General features: G+C 35.4%; 1 protein-coding gene across 1 annotated transcript; it reads left to right on the plus strand.

The window, feature by feature from the left end:
- The first annotated feature begins 6,732 nt into the window (after positions 1-6,732).
- Positions 6,733-8,143, plus strand: LOC131614779 (uncharacterized). The gene is made up of 7 exons (XM_058886334.1): positions 6,733-6,752; positions 6,832-6,988; positions 7,097-7,254; positions 7,357-7,477; positions 7,559-7,729; positions 7,831-7,890; positions 7,979-8,143. Exons 1-7 carry the CDS (start codon positions 6,733-6,735, stop codon positions 8,141-8,143), a joined length of 852 nt encoding a protein of 283 aa, XP_058742317.1.
- Positions 8,144-15,518: the final 7,375 nt, after the last annotated feature.

A 15,518-nucleotide genomic window follows, 5' to 3' on the forward strand; every position in this document is an offset into this window, starting at 1 on the left:
GATTTTATTCTAACTATTTTTCATGATCACTAATCACTATTAATGGTAGATGTTATCCATTAATGCATTTTTTAGCCTTAGAAAGTTTGTAGGTCACCATAAGTTTTCTTAACAAACCCTTCAGGGTTTGTAAACCTTTTTAGGGTAAGAACATTCATACACTAAAATCACTTTCTTTTGTGCAAACTTTCAGGATTAATCAGAAATGTTCCGCCTACGCGCCATGCCGATCAAGAAGCTAAGTTTCTAAACTTTTTCTTTTATTTCTATTTATTTATGTCAATTAAATATTATTCTTGTTATTTTGCCTTGAATTAGCCATACACTCATTGCCTTCTTTTTCTGTTGTCAAATGGTCAGGGTCAATGCTTCATGCTTCAAGGCAAACCTCTGCCCGTCAAACTTCATCTATCGAAGCTAAAGGTTGTCAAGTTGCCAAAGCTACGAATGTTGGTAACCCTAAACCCTATTTTTATTACTTATGTCAAACCCTATTTAGGGATCCGCTGGTTTCTTATTCCCTTCCCCCACTATTATGTAACTGTTTACTGGTTGTATTGTTTGGCCTTGAAGGCACTTAAATTATATTATTATATTATTATTGTGTGGTTAGTAATGTAGGGAGTGACAAGATTAATTAATCAAACGTTAGATCACTAACAAGATAAAATATTCGAATACAACCACGTGATTGTTGCACCCACACACCTTTAGGGTAATCCCTCTGGTTGCCTTTGTTGCCTGTTGCCTTGTTGCCTTTAAGTGTACTAAATAGTCAAAGTCCCTCGATTCCGAGGATACCTAAAGCAGAACAAAATGTTGCCCTAAGTTCATTATCATCAATTCTGCCCCTCGAAGCTGCCTCGGTAAAAAATGATGATTTGTCCCAATTGCTAAGGTATCCTCGCATGATGCATAAAAAGGTTAATGACTATTATATCCTTCCCTTAGACTACCTGCCCTCTTTATGGCATGGGACAGTCTTATGGCGAACGATTACTCGATGACCCTTAAACATCCAATTGAAAGACTTCCTGCCCTTTATGGCATGGATAGATCCTTTCGCCTGAAAAGCTAAAAGAACGAATTTTCAAACTTAGGGTAGTTGCTACTAATTGCTTGCCCTAAATTCAAAAACTATTTTCTCACTCTTTTCAAATAAAATTCAAAAAGACAACGCTTATTTACAAGCTAAAGTCCTTGGACAAAGTTTTTACTTTTTACACACTGCTCTTTTCAAACAAATCAAACAAACAAAGTGAGCTAAGCAATTAAGAGCCCATGGATAACCATGGATGCAAAGGGTGCCTTACACCTTCCCTTTGTATAACTTACCCCCCGAACTCAAAATCTTTTTAAAAGGTCTTTTCCTGTTCTTTTAGCCTTTCCTAAAATTGGATAAAATAAAAGTCGGTGGCGACTCTTGCTTACCGCGACATTTCGATATAAAAGTCAGTTCACCGTATTACAACGTCCTTGCTGATCACTACTTGCTTGTTCACTGGGTCGAACAACTTGTATCCTCCAGTCGAATGATATCCTATAAGAATCATTTGACTCGACTTGTCATCAAGTTTTCTTCTTAACTGATCTGGCACATGTCTATGTGCTATAGATCCAAATACCTTCAGATGACTCAAGCTAGGCTTCACACCAGACCAACATTCTTCTGGAGTAATTCCTTCTAGCTTCTTTGTCGGACATCTGTTTAGAATGTATGTTGCAGTCGACACTGCTTCTCCCCAAAATTCTTTAGGTAAATGCTTGCCTTTTAACATACTTCTTATCATATTCATGATGGTTCGATTCTTCCTTTCTGCAGTTCCATTCTGCTGTGGAGTGTAGGGTGGCACCACCTCATGCACAATCCCTTCTTTCTCACATAACATGTCGAAGTCTTTCGACACATATTCTCCACCACCATCAGTTCTCAAAACCTTGAGCTTTCGACCATTTTGTCTTTCGACCATAGATTTGAACTTGACAAATATCTCGATCACTTCACTTTTCTTCTTGATCAGGTAAGTCCATAGTTTTCGACTGAAATCATCTATGAATGTAACAAAGTATTTGTTACCTCCATTCGAATCCACCTGGATAGGACCACATACATCAGAGTATATGACATCAAGGATTGCCTTCGACTTGCTTCCTGCATCCTTGCTGAAGCTATTCTTGTGCTGCTTCGCCTGCACACATTCCTCACATACCTCGTTTGGAATGTCGATTTCTGGCAGTCCTGAAACCATATTCTTTCTTTTCAACTCTCTGATGTCATTGAAGTTAAGATGGCCTAGTCGATAGTGCCATATCCATTCATCTCTGCTAGCTGCAGTTGTAAGGCACTCGTGCTCCATCACATTGAGTTCGATCTTGAAGGTTCTATTTTGTGACATAGGAGCCTTCAAGATTAACCTCCCACTTGCATCGACAACTCTCATCATCTTATCTTCGATCGAAACCTTGTAGTTCTTTTCGACCAACTGCCCAATGCTGAGTAAGTTGCTCTTCATGCCTGGTATGTACAACACATTGGAAATTACTGACCTCTTTCCATCTTTCCTCGTAATCATTACATCACCAATACCTTCAGCTGCTAGAGTATTGTCATTTGCAAATTTCACCATATTTTTTATCGAGGGTCTTATGTTGACAAACCAATCTTTTCTTCCAGACATATGTGATGAGCATCCTGAATCTAAGTACCATTGGTCCTTGAATTTATCTTCATCTTTTGTTGTGACCATCAACAACATCTCTTCTTCTTCTTGTTTTGCAAGCTTTGCATCACTTTCTTGACTTTTATTCTTTTCTGGACAAACTGTCGAATAGTGACCATACTTCTGACAGTTGAAACATTGAATGTGACTCTTGTCAGGCTTTCGACCACCACCTCTTCCTCTACCTGCACCACCACCTCTTTGGTTGCCTTGGTAGGAGGGCTTTCTTTGATTCGACCAATTTCCTTCTTGCTGATTTCGACTAGTCGAATTGTTGTAGCCACCTCTACCTTTATTTCCAGTCCAGCTTCCTTTACCTTTCTTTTCGTTTGCTGACTGAGCCTGCAAAGCCACATCGCTTTTCGACTTGCCCGCAGCTCTTTCAGCCATTCTTTGTTCATGAGATTCAAGCGTCCCTTGAAGCTCTTCTTTTGTCAATTTCGACAAGTCCTTCGACTCTTCTATGGCTACCACGATGTGGTCGAACTTAGGGGCCAAAGACCTCAATATCTTCGAAACAACAGCTTTTGTTGTTAACACTTCTCCACATATCTTGATTTGATTCACTAGTTTCGTAACCCTAGTGAAGAAATCAGTTATGCTTTCGCTATCTTCCATCTGAAGCAATTCATATGTTCTCTTGTGAGTTTGTAACCTCACCTCTTTCACTTTTTCTGCACCTCTAAAAGATTTTTCAAGAATCTCCCAAGCTTCTTTTGAAGATTCTATATCACTAACCTTTTCAAAATTATCTGGACTCAGACATTGATGGATTATAAAGAGAGCTTTATAATCTTTCTTCTTCAATTCTTTATAAGCAGCCTTTTCTTCCTCCTTCGCACCTTCTGCAAGCGGTTCTACCCCTTCTTTTACAAGATCCCAAAGATCTTGACAACAGAATACAACCTTCATCTGCTTGCACCAATTCTCATAGTTATCTCCTTTCAGAATTGGTAGTGTTGCTGGAAAATGCCCATTCGGATGACTCATTGCCATCGCCATTCTTCTTGCCTTGAATCGATTAACCGGAGCTCTAGATACCAGATGTTGGAATTAGACTCTTAAACCTTTGAGTAATTCCTTATCGTTAAAGATGACAATGAAGAAAAATAGGATTAGGGTTTGCGTAAATATTAAAAGAGAAAGAGAAAGTATTTTCTGCAGAGTTTCTCTCTGCCCACAAACTGTGGAAATTCTGTTATTCACTTGCAACTGCAACTTCTGTGAATACAAGATAATGACTTGATTACAAACTAATGAGGGTTACTCCCTATTTATAGATTTAGGTTAGCTTTCTCCCTAAGCCAAAGCCCAAAACTATAAAAGCCCAAAATACCTATTTTGGAGCTAAATCAAATCTAATCTATTTTATATCTAAATCAAATCTATCTAGATTTAAAAACAAACTTATGTGTAACAAACTGTTACACACTTCGACACACCTTGTGTTCGAGTAACAGCTTCGACACAAGGAATTACAAATTAACAAGTTTGACTTTTATTTTAATTTTTTTTGAAAGTAATATAATTGGATGTTCATGATGTAATGATAGTGTAAATTTTTTTACACTGACAATGTATATCAATTAAACTCATATTTAATATAAATAATGATTATTGTATAAAATTATTAAAATAATATAATAATATTTGAATAGTTAATTAGATCTATTTGTCACATTGTGATAATCTAGTCCCCTTCTTTTTCTTTTCTTTTCTTTTAATTAATGGAAGGAAGCACATGGTATCCATTTGTGCATACATCATGGTTACCACTAACCAGTTAAAGATCATGACAAATGGATGATTCAAATATTATATTCTCCAATGTTTAATTTTTGTAGAAAAAACATATAAGCATCATCAATCGTCAATTATTTTGTAATACTATATATACATATTTATCTAGTGGCAATTTAATAATGTTAAAATTAATATGATTGTAGAAAGTGTTGTCTTTGGTTAGAGATTAAGTCTAGAAGGGGAAAGGTTACCATTTCATGTGGAATATAAAGACAAAAAATGTTGTTACATGCAATGAATGCATGATTTTGGATTAATTCACTCCTGTGAAGTTTGATTTTTTTTTTTTATAAAGCAAAAGACCCACCAAACTTGGGGAGCATGCAATGCATTTCTGTGAGTATGACCGTTGGCTACTTGGCTTTATGAATAATAGCAATATTTCAAAGATTCTTCTTTGACTAAAAGTAAAAGCATTATCATATTATTTTAGAAAATTTAGGGGGATGAATACTGTTGTTTCATTTTTAAGTTATAGTATGTCATAGGCTAGAACAAGTGGGAAGCACAAATGAACCCAACAACTTCGAATTAAGTTTTGAACCAATGACTTAATAAATTGAACATTATGTTTCGTTTGAAATTGAAATGATGGTGGGGAATATGTTTTCTTTGACGGCAGCGTCGATTGTTTTATTTTGTTTGATAGAAGTACCATCAGTTCTTGTAATATATTTTCAAGCTAACTTTATGAAAACACATAACTCCCGTAGCCTACAGAAATTATATAGATTGAAAACCGGTCATTGATTCAAATATCTATAATATAAGAAAGTTCTATCTTTTTGAACTTTCAATGTGGTGCTGCCAAGTGGCTTAGTCTTAGAGCAGAATTTCTTTCTTCTTCATGCGCCATGTGTCTCATTTGATGATTAATGAAGGTATGTTGTTCCATATTCCACCATTGATGTCTCATATAATTGGCATTAAGTTCGGTTTGTCCATGCAGCTTCTATGCTTCCATATTCCACCATTGATGTCTCATATAATTGGCATTTAGTTCGGTTTGTCCATGCAGCTTCTATGCTTAATGAGGACTTTATATGGTTCTTTCCATTCAGCTTCACCATCGGTTATGGTTATGTAATGAAGAGTGGAATGAATAGCTTGTAACTCCTGCATGGCTTTGTTATTTATAGTATTGGTTGGCTACACTTTTCTGCAATATCATACCCGTGTTCATTATGGCACGACCATTAGCAAAAATATGTAACATCAATGACAGCAAAGAACTTTGGAAAGTTTCTGTTCGTGTGCACCACAAATGGACAGTTGTTTCAAACAAGAGGGAGCATTTTGAGATGATCTTTGTTGATGTATCGGTAATGAAGTGAAATGTTCGGTTTTTTTTACATATATTGTTTCTGGTTTGTTGTATGTTTGATTTTAATGTTTTTTCCAGGGTGGTGACATACATGTTGTTGTTCCTGCACCTCATGTATCTCTTTTTTCTGAAAAAATGGTCTTGGATCATAGTTACACTGTTTCCAATTTTAAGGTTCAGGCTAATGTTGCGGCTTTCAGACCTTCGTCTCATAAGTTTATGTTGAAGTTTACTGCTGGCACTACTGTTATGGATGATAACAACGCTGAAATACCTCCAAAGCCGTTGGTGTTTACTAAATTTACTGATATAATAAACGGCAACTTTAACAAGGATGTGCTAATAGGTAGAATATTTTATCTCTATTCTGTTTTAGTGGATTTGTTTTTTATGTGTTGTTTCATTTTAAGGTTTTTTGGCTGTATGTGTTTTAGATGTCATTGGTATGGTGGAAAGTATTGGGTATTCACAGACAACAACAGGTGCCCGGAAGCAGCAGATTAACATGATGCTGCGTGACGGGGGGTTTGTATTCATATTTTTTGTGTAATTTGTCGAACATATGTTATGTGACTATGTAGATGTCATGGTTTGTATTATTTCTTCAGTGAGAATACTATCAATTGCACGCTGTGGGAATCCTATGCTGAACAATTCATGAAGTTCAAGCAGGAGCGCGGAGATGATTCGGGTCCTATATTTGTCATGATTCAATATGCTAAAGTCAAGGAACGGGGTTAGCAATTGATGAAGTGTGGTGTTAGATATCCTTTTATTTTGATACAGATGGTTATGTAACATTCTATTTGAATAGGCAAGTTTCCACTGTCCGTGACAAACACGTTTAATGTTACCGTCCTTGGTCTGAATATTGATTTGCTGCCGATGAAAGAGTTTATAGAAAGGTATGCTCCCTGGATTTGCTCTTGTGTGGTTTTAATTTTTATGCAATGTGATTGTTTCATTACTGTCTTCCTTTGACAGTTTTCCGAAGGATTCCATGATTACGTTGTCTGGCCAGGAGGGTTCCAATTCACAGCTTTCAGCACAGAACTCTGAAAATCAACAGATGACTCCTGTACATAAATTGCTTTCAAAGGCTGTTGTAATGCCTATTGGGGATATTATAAAACTCAGAACTGTATGTTTGGAAGTTGTTGGCCTTTTATTCTGATTTAGTATATATTTCCATTTTTTCGTTGCATTTGACTGTGTATCGTATTATCTTTTGGTTCCATAATAATTGCAGATTACATTTTGTGCGAATGTGGGAGAAACTAAAATGCTGGTTGCCTCTCCGTATGGCTGGTATTATCGTGGTTGTCATGCTTGTTCATGTATTGCGCGTGGTGACAGAGCTCCGTTTGAGTGTGAGGCTGGACATTTCACTGAGGCAGAGATTTTTAGGTTAACATCGTTGTCACATGTTTTATGTTATTCCATTTATATGTGTGTTTGTCAAGGTACTGAACATGACCTTTTTGAGTTCTATGTATACTGTGAATGTAGGTATAAGATTGAGATTGAGGTTACTCATGCCGGGAATAGCTGTAACTTTTTATTTTGGGACCGAGAGTGTGAGTTACTTTTGGGATTGTCTGCTTCTCAGCTGCGTCATACAATGATTAAGGTATTTCCGTTTACATACCGTTGGAAAAACATAGACAATTATGCCAGAGTTAACTGATCTTTGTCTTGCAATCTCCTACAGGCTGGCATTCATGATCCCTTGGAATTCCCACTGGTATTGGATCAGATGTTGGATTGCAAGATGGCTTTCAAAGTTAAGTGGCAACCACGTTGGAAGAATGCCTCTGTCGTTATGCTATTGAAGAATGACCCTTTTGTGAAAGAGCTTGCTGATCAGTTTGACACAGATGAAGTATTTGAATTTAATCTTTGCACGTGTAATGCAACATAAAATCATTGTAAACTGACTTTGCGCATATTATGATTTTGTACTATCTTTCGAATGATTTGTAGATGAAACCAGCTGCTTTCGAAGCAATTACCACTGTTAGATCGGAACCTAATTTTGTTGTCGTAAGGACGTTTACTGTACTGAAATATACTCCACTTTTAATGTACTGTTGAATATTAATTTGGTGATGTTTCTTCACTTATGTATCAGGATCTTGATGTGAGTTCAATGCACAGGACAGATCCAATTACTCCTACTGGAAAAAGACACTTTCCAGGCGTATCAAGCGAGTCAACAACCTCGGATGGCACGTGTGATGGAGAACTTTCATCAAACAAGTTAAAGAAAATTATAAAAATAGAGAAGATAGATTAGTAGTTCCTTCATAATTTTAAGTGTGTTTGGGTGTGTTTTTGTTTTATGGTGTGGACTTGTAAGTCTGTTTCTTTTGGTTTGGTAACAACTATGTAATTTAATTTATGTTATGTTAATATAAGACTTTTCTGTTTTTCCTTAATCATCTATTCAATTGCTATGATATTCTTTGTTTTTTACTCATTTCCAATATCCAAACTAGCATTACATGCTATTGTAAAAACATATTGTCACAACTAATAACGACCACAATTTGCGATATTGGTTACGACTACACGGGTAATAGACGCATAAACCTTATTCAAGAGTTACTCACGTGAAAATGAACTTTCATTTTTACTGAGAAGTCCACAGAACTAGCATGCACCGACCAAATTCTCCGTTGAATGTCATAAACGTATTAAAAAGTTCCTAACATGAAATTGAACTTTCAATTATGCTGAGAAATCAACACAGCTAACCTGCCCTGACAAAATGCTCCGTTGAATGTTATAAATAATCAAAATTAATATAGCTGCGCATATGACATTGTATGTATTCTCTTCAAATTGTTGACATTTATCCAAGCACCTGTTTCAATTGGATTGAATGGGATCACCAACTTAGTTAAATAAAGGTACACATAAGAGTTAGAAATATGTTAATGTCCATTCATGTTCTCATTAATAAAGACTGTTATAATAGGTAATATAAAGATTGTGCATAACGTTTTGAAATTATAATGACAAGACCTTCCATTTGCATTGTATAAAGTATATAGCAGATAATGCTTCACTTATTGCCTTATCCCAATGAACTTTCCAACATACCCCATTAATATTATATCTGTTTGTTTCATAACAGTTGTTATCACTTGAGTAATGTGAATCCATATTGTTTTATATTGTAGAATTCATACAGTTTAATATTGTAATTGGAATTGATCTAATTCGTAGCTAACTTTAGGAAATATGGTAGAAACTAATGAAGAAACCAGTCATACTAACTCTTCTATTGCTAGACAAAGTAGAAGACTTAGAATGAAGGAGAAGAGAGATGCCCAATGCACTGAATCAGATCATTCTCGAAACTTGGTAGATAAAACTGATGTAAGTGATGCAAGGAAGAAAAGAAGGCTGATATTGCAAAATAAGAAATCATCCTTTGGTCATCCTACCAGTGCCCCATCCCCAAGTACAGTCTCCCCAGTTTCTATTCCAAATGTAGAAGATAGAGCTCATTCAATTGATGCTCGCAAGAAAGGAAGGCTTATATTAGAGAATAGAAAGTTTTCTGTCATACAACCTGAAACACAGTATTCCCAAGTGCCACTGTCTAACTCCGAGGATGAATGCAGCTCATCCAATACTTCTGACTCTGAAGATGATATGGAACAAGCACCGTTAGCAGATTCAAATTTACAAGGTAATATTACAAAGACTAAACATTTCAACGGCATATCAAATTTCTAGATCACTACTGACAATATGATAATTTATAAATCTACAGAATATTCTGATATAGGGGATCAAATATGGGAATGTACATATTGTCATGCACACATGTGGCTTCAAGAACGTGCCAGTAAAACCAAAAAGGAACATGTTCCCACATTCCATCGCTGTTGTCGCGGTGGTAAAATTGTTGTACCTTTACTTCAAGAGGCACCTCCACTGTTGAGACATTTGCTGTTTAACAAAACATCTATCGAGAGCAAAAATTATCGAAATAATATTCGATCATACAACTCAATGTTTTCGTTTACTTCTCCTGGAATGAAATTTGACACCACATATTCAAAGAAAGGAGGACCACCAACTTTGAGACTGCACGGTCAAACCTGTCATCGAATAGGTACTCTACTACCAGAAAATGGAGACCGTCCGCAATATGCTCAGCTATATATTTATGACACAGATAATGAAGTTACTAATAGAATGAAGTGTTTCAGGTATTTGTAATATTCCACAAATAGTTAAGGTCTTCGTGATCATTACCTATATTTTTTTTTAACGTCGCATAAAATGTGCAGTGACAATACTGAAATTGACGAGAACACTGTCCATAATTTGAAGATCATGTTAGATGAGTTCAATATTCATGCAAAAGTCTTTAGAATGGCAAGGGATGTCCTGGAAGATAATGCATTCTTAGACTTAAAACTGAGGGTTATATGTGATAGATCTGAGGATGGACGCGTGTATAACAGACCAACGGTTTCAGAAGTTGCTGCACTAATTGTGGGAGACATGTATTCTGCTTGTAATAGGGACATTATTATTCAAGCACGCAACGGTGGTTTGCAACGTATTGATGAGTTTCATCCAGCATATTTGGCATATCAATACCCTCTCATATTTGCGTATGGTGAAGATGGTTATAGGAAAAATATATTGCATAGATATCGCCATGAAACTGAGGTTACCCGCCAAAATCGTCAGAGCCTCAAGGACTGGCTTTCATACAGGTTACAAGACCGTAGCGAGGAGGCAAAAACTTTGCTACACTCACGGCGTCTATTTCAACAGTTCTTGGTCGATGGTTATTGTATGATGGAATCTGAAAGGTTGAACTGGTTGCGAAATAATCAATCAAAATTAAGAGTGGGAAAATATAACAGGTTGACAGATGAATGCAATAACGATGATGGCAGACAACAACAAAAGCGGGGAAAGCGAGTTGTCTTGCCTTCATCTTTTGTTGGTGGAAAAAGATATATGGATCAACTGTATTTTGACGGAATGGCAATTTCAAGTAGATTGGGTTTTCCAGACCTATTCATTACATTTACTTGCAATCCAACATGGCCAGAAATTATTCGTGCCTTGTCCGAAACTGGATTACAACCACACGATCGACTCGATATTATTACTAAAGTCTTCAAAATCAAATTTGACGAACTCATTGCAGATATAACCAAAAAGCATGTTCTAGGGAAAGTTTTGGCCTGTAAGTATGCCTTTTTATGTTCTTTTAATTAATTAACCTCTTCTTCCTAAATTGAAATTACATGTTAACTAACTGGTACATTTATAGTTATGTACACTATTGAATTTCAGAAGAGGGGATTGCCACACGCACATATTTTGATTTTCTTACATCCTCAGAGCAAATACCCCACACCATCTGACATTGACAACATCATCTGTGCTGAAATACCAGACCCTGCTGTTCATCCGAGGTTGTATGCGTTGGTTAAGTCTAACATGATGCACGGCCCATGTGGAGTGGCGCGCACGACATCAACCTGTATGAAAAATGGTAAATGCTCTAAATAATTCCCAAAGAAGTTTAATGAGGAAACTATAGTTGATGCAGAAGGTTATCCCCTTTATAGGAGAAGATAAAAAACCCACGTTATTGAAAAAAATGGTATCACATTGGACAACCGTCATGTGGTACCTTATAACAAAAGATTTCTCCTCAAATATAACGCACATATAAACATGGAATGGTGTAAAACAATACTTCGATGTCAACCAACAACAATGAACCGGTTGATGAAATAAAACAATACTTAGATTGCAGATATATCTCACCATGTGAAGCATGCTGGAGAATTTACTCCTTTCACATTCATGGTAGAAGACCGGCAGTTGAACGTATGTTTTATCACTTGGTAGGCGAAAAGGCTGTTTACTACACTGATCACGATCGAATGGAAAATGTTTTGGAGAATGCAAGTGTTACTGATTCCATGTTTACTGGTTGGCTATCTGCCAACTCAAAGTATACTGAGGCACAGTCACTCACTTATGGTCAATTTGTATCTAAGTTTGTTTACCACAAAAAAGAAAGGGAGTGGAGGCCCCGCAAAAAGGGATTCACCATTGGAAGATTGATATGGGTTCCACCAACAACATGCGAACTTTTTTACCTGCGGATGACGTTGACGGTAGTCAATGGACCAAAAAGTTATGAAGAAATTCGCAAGGTCGGTAATACCCAGTATGAAACATTTAGAGATGCATGCTTTGCCATGGGATTTCTGGAAGATGACAAAGAATATATTGGTGCACTCAAAGAGGCCAGTGAATGGGGCTCTGGACATTTTGTCCGAAAACTATTTGTGGTCATGCTATTGTCAGGTGCTGTTAATCGCCCAGCACACGTTTGGAAGGAATCATGGCAGCTGTTATCTGATGGTGTCCTACATGCTCAAAGGCAATTGGCTTTAAATACAGGTTTTTGAGACTTTAAATTTAAATAATATATACTAAATTATTGTTGCAGTTATATTATCTATCACTCTATTAGCCAATGCATAATATTCTTTTTTATAATGTTGAAAAACAGAATTGGTTCTAACAGATGCCGAATTGCAACATTTGACCCTGATTGAAATAGAAAAGCTGCTTCAAGAAAATAAAAGGACACTAAAAGATTTCAAACCAATCCCTTATCCAGATGGATATGTTCTGCAACAATTAGGTAATAGACTGATATATGACGAACGCAATTATAACATTGCCAAAACAAAGACAGAATTCACAAATCTCTTTCGTGGACTTACAGGTAAACCATTGAAATTATTATTAACTAAATTTTATAATACTATATCGTTAGTTATGCTATTGAAGAAAACCAATTTTGTGAAAGACCTTAATGATAACCTTGACCCAGATGAACAGACAGCGATGTATCAAAAAATTATGCGCGCAGTTGAGTCTCAGAATGGTGCAGTCTTCTTCCTACATGGTTACGGTGGAACCGGTAAGACATACATGTGGAGAACACTGGCGGCAGCATTAAGGTCGAAGCATGATATATGTCTGACAGTCGCAACCAGTGGTATAGCGTCATTATTGTTGCCAGGAGGTCGAACTGCACATTCACAATTTTTTTTATCACATTATAAGGATATCTCTCACAAAAATTTAATTATTTTTAACTTGAGATGAATTAAATATGAATTTTTTTCGAGTCGATTTTCTTTAAAACGGAAACAAGGAAAATGTTAGCATATGATTGATTTTTAGGCTATTATTTTTCAGGGAGTTATATCATAACATATATAAAATATCTGTAAATTTTCATGGCATTTCGAATAAGTCTCGATTTATTTTGATTTTTTTATCAAAACAAATATAAATGTTTTTTTTCAAGTGACGAAATGAGAAATTTAACCCTATTAATTGTAAAATGATTGACATGCTTTACCTTTTTTTAATCATATTAGTGTATCAAATTATAAGGGTCTCTCCCATGATATTTTTTTTTGCATGAGGTTAATTAAATAAGAATTTTTTAAAGCGCTGGTATTCCACGAAACGGAAATAATGTAATATTGGAATATGATTGATTTTTTAGCTAATATTTTGCAAGAAATTAAATGATAACACATAAAAATTATCTGCAAAATTTCATGACATTTATCATAAGTCTCGATTTATTTTGAATTTCTGATCGAAACACGTATATGTGTTTTGATCAAAAAATCAAAATAAATTGAGACTTATTCGAAATGCCATGAAAATTTGCAGATATTTTATATATGTAATGATATAACTCCCTGAAAAATAATAGCCTAAAAATCAATCATATGCTAACGTTTTCCTTGTTTCCGTTTTAAAGAAAATTGACTCGTAAAAAAAATTATATTTAATTCATCTCAAGTAAAAAAAATGTTTTTGTGAGAGATATCTTTATTATGTGATAAAATTTCTTGTAAAAAATCATGAAAAAAAAAAACAAATTCTAGGTCATAAAAATGATGTCTTTGAATTAGCTAGAAATTAGTTACAAATTAGCTACGGATTAACTACAAATTCTGGGCTATTATATGATGTTCATGTTTGCGACGGATTTTGCGACGGAATTTCTGTCGCTATAAATAAAATTTATATAAAAAAATATAAAAGGGGGACCAAATGCCACATGACATCCATGTCAGCATCTTTGTCACGCTGACAGTGCCACGTCAGCTCTGTTAACATACGTTAGCAGGAGGGACTAAAAATGTGGATGCAAAATTTTAGAGGGACTATTCTTTGAAGGAAATTTTTAGAGGGACTAAAAATGAAATCTGGAATATTTAGAGGGACTAAAAAGTTCATTAATCCTTAATTTTATCATGGTTAAAAGAGCATCATTCACCATTTATAGTGCATATCAATCTCATTAATGTTGGGCGTGACCGATATTGGCAGAAACGCAAGTCTTATATATTGATAATCTGAGTCACTGAGAGCATCTTCAATTGTGCAATCCATTTTTAAGTTTTTTATAGGACCCATTAGACCACATCATCTTGAAGCAATTCACTCAATTATCACTCTAATGATGCAATTCTAAAGAAAATTTATTGGATTCCACAATATTAAAGCTGAAACACACCACATTTATAATTTTTAATATTTTTTTATTCCATGCAATAGTTGCAGTGGACTGCAACGTTCTCCACCTAGCACAATTGTAATATCCACTTTTTCTTAAAAGTTGGTGGCGAACCATTACAATGACCTTCCCGTTGGAGATGGTTTGAATGTTTATGTATACATAAAAGTAAAAATAAGTTAGACCAACTAACAAGGGGTGTATGGTTTAACCTATATAGGTTCAGGTTCGGTAAATTCTTTTTTGAATGGAAAAGACTTAGGTTTTTTTATAACTCTATTTAGCTAAAAATATTAAGCCACAAGCCATTAAAAAAGCTTTTTAAGTAAGGGTGTTCAAAACCAAATCTGCCCAATAAAAAATCGCAAACCGAAAACCACAAAAACCACATTTATTTTAGATTAGTTTGGGCCATTTTGGGACATAACCGCGCGATTCGGTTTGTGGTTTATATGTTGAAACCGGCCCAAATCAAACCAAAGGAGATTCCATTACACGGTTAGGGTTGAGAAAGGAGATTCCAAACATTGTTCTAAACTTCATCTGTCGAGTTGCTTGCGAATCGTTGCCGACTTGGCGTAATCTGTTCTAAACTTTCATTTATTAGGTAAGCTCTAATTCTACCGGTTGCGAATCGTGGTAAAAATAAAATTCTATCTTCTGATTCTATTAATCTCTTTATGTAACATACATAACTATTGATAATGATAAAGAAGTCAATGTTTCTGATGCTTTCTTTTCCATTTTCATGGCCGAAAATCAGATAACTTTAAGTATTTTTATTGTTTTGGAATGCCCTTTAATGACATTAGTTAGGTCAATCTCTTCAATATTTGCTTTTGTGTTAGCCATAGATGGATGTTTGATGTTAAAATCCAGCATACTTTATGTAAAACGGAAGCCCTCTAAATTAAGAAAAAGTCGTGAGGAGCACATATACAAATTTCTTAACCCGTATTTAGTTAATCATGTTAGAAAGCATATTTATCGTATGTTTAATATGTAAATAACAATTAAGATTTAATAGATTTTGACTATTTATGATGAGTGTACTCTAAAC

This window comes from Vicia villosa, linkage group LG6 (genome assembly GCF_029867415.1).
Source record: "Vicia villosa cultivar HV-30 ecotype Madison, WI linkage group LG6, Vvil1.0, whole genome shotgun sequence".
NCBI lineage: Eukaryota > Viridiplantae > Streptophyta > Magnoliopsida > Fabales > Fabaceae > Vicia > Vicia villosa.

What these genes read in the sequence shown, in the direction of transcription:
- LOC131614779 (XM_058886334.1), top strand. Translation starts at nt 6,733, where the DNA reads ATGAAAGAGTTTATAGAAAG. An exon ending in ATGAAAGAGTTTATAGAAAG is followed by an intron (nt 6,753 to 6,831) that starts GTATGCTCCCTG and finishes TTCCTTTGACAG; the next exon opens with TTTTCCGAAGGATTCCATGA. An exon ending in ATATTATAAAACTCAGAACT is followed by an intron (nt 6,989 to 7,096) that starts GTATGTTTGGAA and finishes TAATAATTGCAG; the next exon opens with ATTACATTTTGTGCGAATGT.